The 13,555-nt window shown below is 41.7% G+C and overlaps 1 protein-coding gene across 6 annotated transcripts in view; it reads right to left on the reverse strand.

The window, feature by feature from the left end:
* NKAIN2 (sodium/potassium transporting ATPase interacting 2) overlaps positions 1-13,555 on the reverse strand; it is a 763,955-nt gene that overhangs the window by 349,991 nt on the left and 400,409 nt on the right. For all 6 annotated transcript variants that reach the window (XM_054023913.1, XM_054023914.1, XM_054023911.1 and 3 more), the window contains exon 3: positions 5,803-5,883. In XM_054023913.1, the coding sequence (XP_053879888.1) occupies positions 5,803-5,883 (81 nt within the window). The remainder of the gene's footprint in view (positions 1-5,802; positions 5,884-13,555) is intronic.

Raw genomic sequence — 13,555 nt, forward strand, 5'->3', positions numbered from 1 at the left:
GGATAGTATGTGGAATGTGAGGGGGGAAGACTGGAACAGCAACAGCCTAGAGGGGGCAGGGACAAAGGGTCTATGCCATCTACAGAATAATCCCATCCAAGATGTGAAATACAACCTCATGGTTAAGGCACTTGAATGCTGATCCTGGAGAACCCAATTCTATCTTGCCTCTGCTACTGAATTCCTATGTGATCCTGGGCAAGTCACTTAAACCAAACTTCACAAGTGGCCACTAACCGTGTGTTCCTCACTTTCGGAGACCCTTGGGTTTGATTTGTAGAAGTGCTGAGCACTCACAGCTACAACTGAAGTCAGTGGGCTTTGAACCTATAAAGTGCTAAGTACTCTGAAAATCAGCCCCTAGGCTTCTCAAATGGGAAATCCAAAGTTAGCGGACACTTTTGATCACTTCAATTCCCCATCTGTACAATGGGATTTGTAATACCACCTTACTTCCTAGAACTGTTCTCAAAATAAATGCATTAAAGCAGGGCCGGCTCCAGCATTTCTGCTGCCCGAAGCAAAAAAAAAGCCGCAATCGCGACCGGCGGCGGCAACTGGGGAAAAAAAAAAAAAAGCCGCAATCGGCAACGACAGTTCGGCGGCAGGTCCTTCGCTCCTAGAGGGAGTGAGGGACCTGCCGCCCCCGAATTGCCACACGTGCCGCCCCTCTCCCTTGGCCACCCCAAGCAACTGCTTGTTAAGCTGGTGCCTGGAGCCGGCCCTGCATTAAAGTTTGTGAATCACTCAGCTATTATAGGAAAGAGCACCAGAGCCATGACTAGAGCTCCTAGCTGCTAGGGTAATATTAATAATCATTCAGTATTCTCAGCAAAGTGCAAATAGTGTGAAGTAAATATGGCTTGGAGCCACACAGTGAACAATGAGACGAAACTAAGTTACTGACTAGCACCATCCATTCATTTCTTTCATGCTTCATTCATTACACACATTCCAAATTCAGCAACAAATGAGGCAGGAGTCTTATAGACAATAGCCTGCTTTACTGTACATCTCTGATTCATCCTCAGAGTAGATCCATCCTGTACACTGAATGTGGTAAGTGTCCTCTGGAAAATAATAGTATGTGATCATGTAACTAAAGACCATATCATAATTCATATGCACAAGGGGGCTGAATTCAGTTTGCACAGGCAACCTAAATTCTGGAATTTCCTAAACTTTTTAGGGCTTGGCTTTGCAAATATAACATTCTTTTAATGTATTTTTGTGTGTAATGTTAGAAAGAGAGAGAGAGAAAGAAAGCAAACCTACAGTTCATTAATGCAATATTACAGTTGCTAAGTTAAAAAAAGGAAGATGCCAGGAAATGCAACACAAATGCAAATAAGTTAACCTACACAGTAACAACCAACAAAGATCAAAAAGTAGAACATCAGCAGAACTCAGCCAGCTTCATACAATTCTGGAGAAACTCCACTGAAGTCAGTGCAGTCATACTCCACAATTACACAGAGGTGACTAAATAGACTTTTGCCTTATTTGTGTTATGGTTACCATATTTAAAAAATAAAAAAAAGAGGACACTCCACGGGGCCCTGGCCCCGCCCATTTCCCACCCTCAGCCCCGCCCCAACTCCACCCATTCCCCACCCTTTCTCCAAAGTCCCCGCCCTAACTCCCCCTCCTCCCTCCCAGCCATGCGAAAAGGGCTGCCCAAGCGCTACCGGCTTCACGGTTTGCCGGGCAGCTCCCAGCCCCTGCGCCCCTGGCCGGCCCTTCCCCAGCACAGCTGGAGCCCGGGAGGGGAAGTGCCTTGCCGGGGCGGCACAGGGTCTGGAGGCTGCCCGGCAAACCATGAAGCCAGTAGCGTTCGGGCTTCGGGCAGCCCCCGTGCCTCCGGACCTTGCGCCCCTGGCCGGGCACTTCCCCTCCCGGGCTCTGGCTGCTGTGCTCCTCCCCTGACTCTTCGGCTCTGTTTAAGAGCCGAGGTGCCCGAGCGCTCTGGCTTCATGCAGCCCCCATGCCTCCGGACCCTACGCTGCTGGAGCAGAGCAGCTGGAGCCCGGGAGGGGAAGTGCCCGGCCGGCGGCTGGGGTCTGGAGGCAAGGGGGCTGCCCGAAGCCAGAGCACTCGGGCAGCTTGGCTCTTAAACAGAGCCAAAGAGTCAGGGAAGAAGCAGAGCAGCCACGGGAGGGGAAGTGCCCGGCCGGTATTTTCCTGGACATGTTTGGCTTTTTGGCAATTCCCCCCGGACGGGGGTTTGATTACCAAAAAGCCAGACATGTCCGGGAAAAACCGGACATATGGTAACCCTAATTTGTACAACATGTCTAAATTAATGCTGCTGTTGTGATTTTAATTGTACAAGTTAAATAGTGCATCAACACTTTTTTTTTTTAGTCAATATCTTATCATTTTTAAACTAAAAAAACATTTGCAGGCCTTTGGCTTGTAAACTTCTTATTCCTCAGCTATTCAGCTTGTGGAATTTACAGCATCTGCAGATGTCTTTAGTGGAAGCTTTCATGTTCCTGGAACCGACTGTGTTATATAAGCATTTGCAGCACTTCTTTATTGAGGGGTTTTATTTAGCAGCCATTGTTCAGGCAAAACTCCCATAGAAACCTCAGGGAGTTTTGCCTGAATAACGAATAAGCAGTACTGAATACGGCCCTACATTTAATTGCTCTTGTGCTCCATTACAAAGTTGCAGAATCACCTCACTCGGGTGACACCTGGAAATATTTCTTGACCTTTTTAAAGTGGTAAATGCAAAATTAAAATGCAATGGAAACTCATCCTACTTTTGTCTTGTAAAGGATAAATACATTTTCTTTGATTTTTGACAGTATGCTTATTACAAGGGCACAGCATATGCATATATTAACCCAAGGGAGTTTACACCTTCTGTATGCTGTGGGTTGTCTCCACCCTTGGGACAAAAACGAATACATTTTAAGTAGTAATCTTGTCTGTTTCTCTTAAAGATGCCTACAAACTCCCACTTATATTGTGTATGTACCTTACTAAGAGGATCTCCATATGGCCAAGGAAAAAACATGAAGACCAGTGAAATATTACTTAAAAGGGTTACTGTGTAACAGAATGTACTGTGAAGTGGGCATTCCAGATGGCAATCCATAAACCCATACAACAACCAAGTAGCTTTAAAAAACATCCCCACCACCACCAAACTTGCTTCTTTTTGGAAATGAACAAATAAATCATAATTATTCTGGATAGTTATGGAAGCTAGGTTGTCAGCAAAGGCATTTACAAAAAACGCACAAGGACAGAAAATACTCAAAGTGCAATACCGCTCTCCACTGTATGGACAGACATTCCCCATATTGGCATAGAATGTGAACAGCTCCACATGGCTGTTCACTGGTAATCCTTTAGCTCCTTCGCTCTGTTAAACAGGGGATAATCTCATAGCTCTAACAATGTCAGTGTCTTTACAGGGCCCTTTTGCTAATAAGGCACAGTTATAAAAATACCATGACCTCTGCCCTTGAAAACTAATTTAGAAAGAAAAAAGCTAGTAAACCATTAGTATGATATATTAACAGCTTGAAATATGTTGTCTCCTTTAAATTACTAGGTGATAAGAAAATGGATGTCCAAAGAACAGAAGCAAGTTTCAAAACTTTCCAAAAAAACTTTGATTTTATTTTATTTGGTAGAAAGCTATATATCATACATATAAAATAAACTATCCCCAGATGAACTATTATTAAGCTGTAATTTTAATTTAGGAATTCCTAAAACTATGCTGTGCAAGTTCCTCGCTCATTGTTTATGACCTCAGCAGAGTCCCTAGTGGAAGATATAGGCTAATGCCGTGCTCCCCTAAAGGTTACTTTTTATACTCTATTTAGAGTCAGTTCAGTGCTATATCTTTATAAGATTCCACATGCCTTTCCTAACAGGATTCAATACTCCTGAGTATCATTAAATCTTTGATGTCGTATTTATTCTCAGTTAAAAAATACATGTAATAAAGAGAATTCAATGCAAGACGTACGAGGATAGCTAGATGTATGAGGCACAATGCTAGCCGTGATCCACTGTTTAACCCCTCTGCTGGCCTGAAGATGCACACAATGTGTTACAACAAGGATGAATTTGTCCCAGCATGTCCTAGACTATTGTTCTATAGATGTGTCAAAGTATGTGCTTAGTTTTTGTAAATAGTGGTGTTTTAGGTACCACATTTATTTAGGGTTAAATGGAACCATCCTCTCCAAAGCCTTGCGATATTCCATCATGGGCCAGATCCATGAATGTTTCTCTGCCTTCTCTCTCCACTAAAACCATTCAGTGTGAAGGAATTTCTGAATGCTTAGATGTGAGGTAATGCCCTGCTGCCCAGCCCCAGGAGATGAGACAAGTAGCTTGAAACCTAATTTAGGTGATGGGAATACACTGTTTTTTCCCCCCATTCTAAGTATAGAGCATATCATTGGAACCAAAATGAACTTTTCAGATGCATCCGCTTTATAGGCCTGAACAAGACACCCAGTTCTGTGGGGAGGGGAACAACCTTGAGGTGAACACCCCCAAACGTTTGTGGGGGGGAAATCTCAGCTCTGGCCCATCTCTACTCAAAACAGCACTTTCATGTTCTTAAATGATTTTTAGCCATTAAAATGCAATGAAAAAACAGATCAATTCCTTCTCAAATCAGCCTACAACAAGCACCCCACATTTTCATTCACACCCAGAGACTAGCCAATGTATGCAGCAGGTCTAAGGAGGATGAGTTTAAAATAAATAAAATACTAGTTTGTACATGATGCCAGAAGCATAACTAGCTTGTTATAACATCTGTTATAGTTCACTTCACACTGTACAAAGCATTTGTAATTTAACAAAAAATATTGTCCGGAAGGTCATTGTATTTATTACATCGTTGCCCAGCTCTTTAATAGAGTTGGTCTATCTAAAGTTACAAAGGCAGAAAGCATGACATATCTTCCCCTCTTAAAAATAAGTTAAGCAGCACAGAGAGTGAACTTTGGTACTATTGAAGTCAAAGTGAATTTTACCATTGACTTCAACAGGACGAGGGGCTGGTTTTAACTGAAAACTTACAATACTGAAGAAATACAATGGCGCACAGTTGCAGCGCTACAGTTGTGCCGCTGCAGTGTCTTATGTGTAGACATAGCCTAGGATTTCATCCAGGCTTTTGCAGGAGCAGCACGCATGGGAATACAAGATACAGTTGAACAGTACACTGAACTTATATTCTGGGGAGTGCTTTGAGAGGCAGCACTTACACAGTGAAATAAGAGTGAAAAATGCCTTCTTTTCTGTGAATTTTTTCTTGGGTCATCTAGGATTCTGAGTAACAAACTGAGGTTGATTCCACAATCCAGTCTATCCTGGCATCTCACTTTACATTTTAATTTAACCAGTGATACCTTGTTTTACCATTATTACATTGCAGTATAGGCCCCTGGAAATAATTCAGCAAAGCAATAAGCAAGTTAAATGATACAAAAAGAACATGTTTACCCTTGAGACAGCAATTGCGAAAATCTCCCTTTGTATTTATAAAATCTGATTAGTATCTCTCCCAAAGGTGGCATTTGCACTGAATTACTACCAGAAGAAAGTGAGTTTTCCTTTAAAAGTATAGTTGATATCAAAACCACAAATATCTCAGTTGTCTGGGATGTGGAATGGTAAGATATATGGCATATGCGGAATTTTCATCATGCAAACCTCATTTAAATGATGCCAAGAGGATAAGTAGCAGAAGACTTAGCCTCTGAATGGGGGCATGTTAATAATGTACTGATGGCTTAGACATATCAGATGGTAAATTACCTTTGAAAGATCCCCAGCCTCCAAGTAGAAGCAGATAACAAACACATTCCATGTGACCCAGAAGACTAGCCAGACAGCATACTGCAGGAGAAGAAGAGAGAAATAATACATTATTAATTCTGCAATCAGATGAGTTAAACTTAAATAAAGCTTAAACTGTTTGTCCAAGTCTCAGACAGACACAAAAGAGAGAGACTATAAATACAGTGGAGCTGAGTGAAAACATTTTGCAAATAAAAGCAAGAAGAAATGTCTCCTTTTCCCTAGCCACAAACTGGTGAGAGCTGCTTAGTGCTTATTCACATTAGAAATTCTGTATCCCAGGAGAGGCGATGGTCCTGAAATTTAATGTTCAAATTCATTTTGATTTTGTTGCATTACTAGTTATGGGAGAATCTTAGTATCAAAGCAATGAGACACATTTTGGCATTACCTAAGCGTGTTTTAGTGCCTGCATCTGCACTATATGCTTATTCAAATGGCACTCACTAAATTCCCAAATCCTATCCCAGCATGTACTTGACTCTATACCACACCTGAGATGGAATATCTGGAAGATGTTTCTTCTTTAGTTGTTTTACCATGTTGGTGAGGAATCCAGAGGGAATTCTAACTGCTTCACTGTAAATATATTTTATGGCATTTCAAACCATTACACAAAACTATTTGGCATCCTGTTCACAGAGTTCATTTTAATACAACATTGAAAATGTTCATTTTCATCTGAGTTTCATCTGAATTATACTGGACAGTGGAGGTAGAAAAGCTTGAGCAAAACCTGTTCAATGGTTTGTGTTATCTATTTTCTAATATGCATATTTTGTGAGGGTAAAGAGGTACACTTTCCTTCTGCCCTTCTATCCACATTTACATATATGGTGACATTTTTGCATTAATGGAGACATCATACATTCTAGGTTTTAATATGCCACCTCTCTACCATACTGAAGATCTTCTACGCTAATTTCTGACCTGTTGTCTATCATGCCTAGTGTTAGTGCCTCAAAAAATTCCCTTGATAAATTATTCCAATGTCTAATAAACCTTAACATCTGCAAATGATTTTCTAATGACTTATTCCTATTTGCTAGTTACTGCTGATTTAATTGTGTGTGTTTGGTATTTTTATTCTATGGGCCCATGATATTACATATGTGAGAGTTGTTTCATAAACCAACTATCCCCCCACCCCCACACCAGTTTTAGTTCAAGGCCATTTCCCCTTGTTATGCCACCCATGTCCTCTGCCGATCAAGAATTCACAAAATGATCACATTCCCCTTTGTTTTGTTTCCTTTTCCCCAAGCCATATACATTATATTCCTTTAATCTGACTTTGTTTCATATGCTTAATATTTTTATATTTTTTGTATTTCACTGGATTATCTCCAATTCATTATTTTGTTCATATGTACTCTGTAGTCTAAGTCAGTCTTTACCACAGTTGTATGAAAAAAAGAACTACAGTACTTCCATTTCGTATGATACTCAGTTTTTATATGGTCCAACAGAACATTTTCTACTTTTTGACAGCATTCCACTGTGAAACGTTTAGATTGAATTAATGTATCACTCCCAGATCTTTCCCCACTTTACTGCTTTTTAACTAGCATTTTCACCTTTTATAGGTCTTGATATTAATTTGCTATAAGTGCATCATCTGTCTTTTATCTAAAGTAAATCTCATTCAGTTAAGTTCTGCCTACTCCTCTAAATTCTCAAGATCCTTTTGCAATCTCTCTCTCATTCCTGCTACAATCTGTCTTCCTAATTTGGTATTAGGAATGTACTGTCATTTATCTATTGTTTACACCTTCCTGTCTAAAATTTAAATTGTTAAATCTAATACTGAGTCCTGTGGTGCTTTGCTTGTACTTCTCAATGTGATATTTCATGATTTGCATATGGTCTGTCATGCCACTTTCTACTTGAAGCATCGGCCTCCATAATCTTGTTCTAACTTTATTTGAAAATTCTTGTATGTGACCATATCAAGACATACATTTAGCTATTAAGTTTTACATTACCGATAATTAAATCATTGTCAGCCAGCCAGACTCCTGGATAGGCACCCTTTGCTTAAAATGATAGCAAATAAAGCTTTAATCTAGCAGACTAAATAAATGTTTAGATTTAAGGTTTAGATTACGCTTTATGAGCAAGCTGATTTCTGATTTATAGATAATACAAGTCCATTCTCTAAGGATGGGATTTTCAAAAGCACCTTCGTGACTTAGCACAATACCTACTGGAAGTCAATGGGACTAAGTCATGTTGGTGTTTTTAAAAATCCAACCTTAAGCCAATAAGAAGGCACCTGTTGAGTGATGGTGTACTGAGCAATTCAGTCTATTGCAGGCTGCTTCACTGTACAGCACTGTTACTATCCAATACCAAAGGTCAGATATGCCAAAGCAAGAAGAGGGCAAAATTAAGGCTTCACAAACGTAACCTTCTTATTTTATTTTTTATATTATTTACACATGCACTCTTGTGGAGGTAGTCTGACTGAGCTGAAGATTCTGAATTCTGTTTCCATGTTGCTTTCATGCAATTGCTGATTTAAAATATACCTTGTAAAGTAAGCACACAGTGATGGATCAATACAATGCAGTAAGCCACTTTGGATTTGTTTGTGGTAGCAGAGCATCTTATGTTTAAAATAAAAACATAACTTTTTTTTTCAACTGTCCAGTCACAATCATTCAAAATGCCAACATCTGAATTTTAGAATTTTTAAAAACAAACATCTGCTATTAATGGACGACCACAACAAAAAGCTTTCAAATTATTTTAAAGACCCCCTACTTGTGAAAATGTCATGTTAAGTGTTTGCTACCTGAACATTTGGAGATGAGTATTGAGCATAATTATCTCAAAAAACAAGGATGCTCCCATTCCCCACTGGCAGTTATTTCAACTGCTTCAGATCTGGCACATCTCTTATCTCTGGATCACATTCAATCATAAATGCCGCTTTTTGTCGCATGAGCTTCAGCTAATCATTTTGGAAATTTGACACTGAAGGTCTGCAACAAGGAACAAATCCCTCTGGTGCTGTCTATTATATGTAGCTAATTAGAAACATTTTATAAGAAATCTTCAAGGAGCCAGAGTTGTCTGGTTTTTCCCCCTGTCTGGGAGTTCTAAGGAGCTGCACTATCTGACAGCGACCACCACAAAGATACAACATTCAGAAACCAACAAGCCAAGAATCTCAACGAGCACACCTTTGACTACTACCAGACAGAAGATGTCACCAGGGGGCAATACCTACAACCAGGAGAGAATTGCCATCTTGCTACTGTGAAAATATATACTGAAAAGAAATATAGCTGGAAGGCTAAAGTGGAAGATTTACATGCTGATTACAGTTATTGCTAATTTGTGAGGAACATAGGCACCAATCCATGAAGCCAATCAAAATTCTTTCCTTCAGTGAAAAGAGTTGCATAAACAAGGCATAAACTGTAATGGAATCATCAATATGCCACTCTTAAGGTTATCATATTTCAGCAAGCAAAAAAGTGGATGGGAGGAGCCCCACCCCCATCCTGCCCTAGCCCCGCCCCTGCCCCTTCCACTCCCTCCCACTTCCCGCCCCCCTCAGAACTCCCAACCCTCCCCCTGCTCCTTGTCCCCTGACTGCCCCCTCCTGGTACCCTCCCCCCATCCTAACTGACCCCCTAGTACCCTACCCCTACCTGCCCCCTGACTGCCCCAACCCTTATCCACACCCCCACCCCCAGACAGACCCCCCACGCCGCATCCAACCACTCCCCACCCCCTGACAGCCCCCCCCGAATTCCCGACCCATCTAAACCCCTCTGCTCCCTGTCCCCTGACTGCTGCTATCCCTCTCCCCACCCCTGCCCCCTGGCAGCCCCCCTCCCCCCCCGAACTCCCAAACACACACACCCCTCGCTCCTTGTCCCCTGACTACCCCTCCTGGACCACTGCTTCTAACTGCCCTCCAGAACCCCACCCCCTACCTAAGCCTCCCTGTTCCTTGTCCCTGGATTATCTCCAATTCATTATTTTGTTCATGAGAAGTACATATGTACTCTGTAGTCTAAGTCAGTCTTTACCACAGTTGTGGGCTCACTTGCCCTGCTCAGATTTCTCTGAAACGTCAATGTGGCATAAAGAATGGTCTGCAGCTGATGTCAGAAACCAATCTGTTAAAATTGACCCAAACATGGTTATCTGACTTAGATTTACCACATGCTCATGGGCCCTTCTGAATTGATTTCAAATGGGCCAGGGCCAATATGTAGCCAGCTTTCACATCTGGGGCCATTGAGAGGATCCCACATGCGGCTGTGGCCAAAGACAGATAATGTCTCACATCACTGACAACTGCTCTCTGACCAGATCTGATGCCCTCTGACCAGATTTGGTATGTGGGCTCTGCACTTCACTGATGAGGCTGCAACATATTGGCTTGACGAGCTCTGCATCTGTTAAGAAGAAAATTACTTACATTTTACAGACAAGGAGAGTTAAGCATAGAGAGATTAAATGACTTGTTTTAGTTCCATACTCAGTGGCAAAGTTATCAATAGAAGCCCAGTCTCTGGACTCCCTGGGTCCAATGTCCTTGCCATGTTACCTCCCCATATGGAAAGAAACTTCCACATACCTTTTAAGTGAAAACAAGTTTGGAGACTGATCTTTTGAATATCATTTTGAAAATCCTCAGACAAAGAGCATGTGTTCCTCAGAAATTGTTATGATGCCTTGAATAATGCATGCCGATGTGGTCACCCCATCTCAAAAAAGATAAATTGGAATCGGAAAAGGTTCAGAAAAGGGCAACAAAAATGATTAGGGGTATAGAATGGCTTCCGTATGAGGAGAGATTAATAAGACTGGGACTTTTCAGCTTGGAAAAGAGGCAACTAAGCTGAGATATGATAGAGATCTATAAAATCATGAGTGGTATAGAGAAAGTAAATAAGGAAGTGTTATTTACTCCTTCGCATAATACAAGAACAAGGGGCCACCAAATGAAATTAATAGGTAGCAGGTTTAAAACAAACACAAGAAAGTATTTTTTCACGCAACGTACTGTCAACCTCTGGAACTCCTTGCCAGAGGGTGTTGTGAAGGCCAATACTATAATGGGATTCAAAAGGGAGCTAGATAGATTCATGGAGGATAGGTCCATCAATGGCTATTAGGCAGGATGGGCAGGAATGGTGTCCCTAGACTCTGTTTGCCAGAAGCTGGGATTGGGTGACAGGGCATGGATCATTTGATGATAACCTGTCTGTTCATTCCCTTTGGGGCACCTGCCATTGGCCACTGTCAGAGGGCAGGATACTGGGCTTGATGGACCTTTGGTCTGACCCAGTATGGCCGTTCTTATGTTCTTTTGCCTCTATAATTGAAAAAGCAACATTAAATTCTGATGCTCTGTGTGTTCAAAAGATTGGTTTATTATATTTTTACATTTTTAAAATTGCAAATTACTCTCAAGTAAGCTGAAAACATATGCTATAGCATCTGCAGTACTCAGCAGTCAGATGGGGAAGAGGCAATAGATGACGGTACTCTTCCAAGCTCCACCCATAAAATCAGCTCTTCCCATGTGACTTTCCAAAATGAGAAGACACTCACTATAAGTTGTGCAGATGTTTAGAATGTGATCATGTATGTTCTCTGAGCTCTACTGGACTCTGATTTTAGCTCCATGTTGATTGTGAAAGAAAAAATAATAATAGAGCTCATCCAAACACTGCCAACTTATGGCACCAAAATGAGACTTCATAGTAAACTGAGCAAGAGTGTTATCCTCCCTCTCATCTCTTCTGAGGAATGAAATAATTTAAATGACATTATTGACATTAATATAATAAAGTGACATCTGAGTTGGCATCTTATTGAGTTGAATGGAGCAGTACAGACTTCTCAGAATTATTGCCCGAAGCTCTCTGCACACTCACATGGATATCCCTGCATTGTTTACACTCAGTTAACATTTTTTAGGTTTTAGTCACAACCATAAGAGTAAAAGACTCTCTGCCCTTCCCCCCCCCGAAAAAATGAAATGAAATCTGGGATTCTGGAGAATTAAATCTTCAGAGGAGTGCTGGTACAGCATCTGGTTCATACCAGATGTCTGACTCCTGCATACATTTTCTAGTCCTTCATCTCCACTCTCAGCTTACCACTGCAGCTCTGCAAGAGAGTCTATCAAACACTTAGAACTATCACCCAGAAACCTATTAGCCAAACCTATCTATGGTTAGTAGGGCTTCCATGAAACCTTGAGAGACATTGATCAATACAATTCACTCTGCCTTCATATTAAGAGACAATATTTATGTTCATATATGACTCTCTAGATGGACTAGGTCAGCACTATGCAGTGTTATTATAGCCATGTTGGTCCCAGGATATTAGAGAAACAAGGTGGGTGAGGTAATATCTTTTATTGGACCAATGTCAGAGTGAGAGAGACAGGATTTCAAGTCTCCACAGAGCTCTTCTTCAAGTCTGGGATATGCACTCAGTGCCACAGCTAAATACAAGGTGGAATAGATTGTTTAGCATAACTGGTTAACACATATTTCAAGGTGAAGTGGCATGTCAATACTGCTCCAGTCATAGCGGGGAAAGGAAAGCAGGGGAGGCAGCTGGAGGGGATGCTGTTAGTGGATTACAGATTGTTGCAATAAGCCATAGATCCAGCATCTCTGTTCAGTCCATGATTTTTAGCATCTAGCAATGTTATGAATTTAAGTTCCCAGACTTCTTTTTTTAAGGTGTTGGTGCACACTTACTTTGAGAATGAGGACTGAGAGGTCAGAGTGATCATTTTGTGAAAAAAAAAAAAAAGTTTGCCCACTGCTAATAAGTGATAAAAGACACCCTTTCTGTGACAGTTCATCCAAGTGTGTAGTGACTGTCTAGTTCAGGGATCAGCAACCTTTGGCGTGCAGCTCATCAGGGAAATCTGCTGGCGGCTTGAGATGGTTTGTTTACCTGTAGTGTCCGCAGGTTCGGGCGATCGCAGCTCCCACTGGCCGCGGTTCACCATTCTAGGCCAATGGGGGCTGCGGGAAGCGACACGGGCTGAGGGATGTGCTTCCCGCAGGTTGCCGATCCCTGGTCTACTTTCACCTACATAGTTGTTATTGGAGCATTTAGTGAACTGGAAGTACACCATATGTTGTGATAGGCATGTGTAGGACCCATGGAACTTGAAAGGTGTGCTGTGGGGAGTGTTGATCATTGTAGCAGTGAAGATATATCTGCAGATTCTGCATCTGTGGTTCTGGCGGGGTCTGGTGCCACTTTGAGTTGGTGTGTCCTGATCTGTGGAGATCTTGCTTCTGATGATGAGCTTGGAGAGTCGGGAGAGGGGGGACTGTTTGAAGGCCAGAAGAGGGGGTTCAGGAAAGATTTCTTACAGGATGTGGTCCCCATCAAGTATGGGTTGTAGGTGTTTAAGGATACTCCATATAGATTCCAGTGTGGGGTGGTAGGTGTCAAATAGGGGTGTACAATCAAGACAGTTTATATGGAAATAAAATCCCCTCCAGCTGCACACTCCTCAACTAGCATAATCTAGCATAGTTTTCAAGCCACCACTTGATGATCCAATGCAATGACTCTTAGCTGCAAGAATGCACAAGTTTAGCAAATAGAATGATAGGGTTAGTAGGGACCACAAATCTAGCCTAACCCCTGTCAAGATGCAAGATTTGTTCTGTCTAACCCATCCAAGACAGATGGCTATCCAGCC

Source organism: Malaclemys terrapin, chromosome 3 (genome assembly GCF_027887155.1).
Source record: "Malaclemys terrapin pileata isolate rMalTer1 chromosome 3, rMalTer1.hap1, whole genome shotgun sequence".
Taxonomy (NCBI): Eukaryota; Metazoa; Chordata; order Testudines; family Emydidae; genus Malaclemys; species Malaclemys terrapin.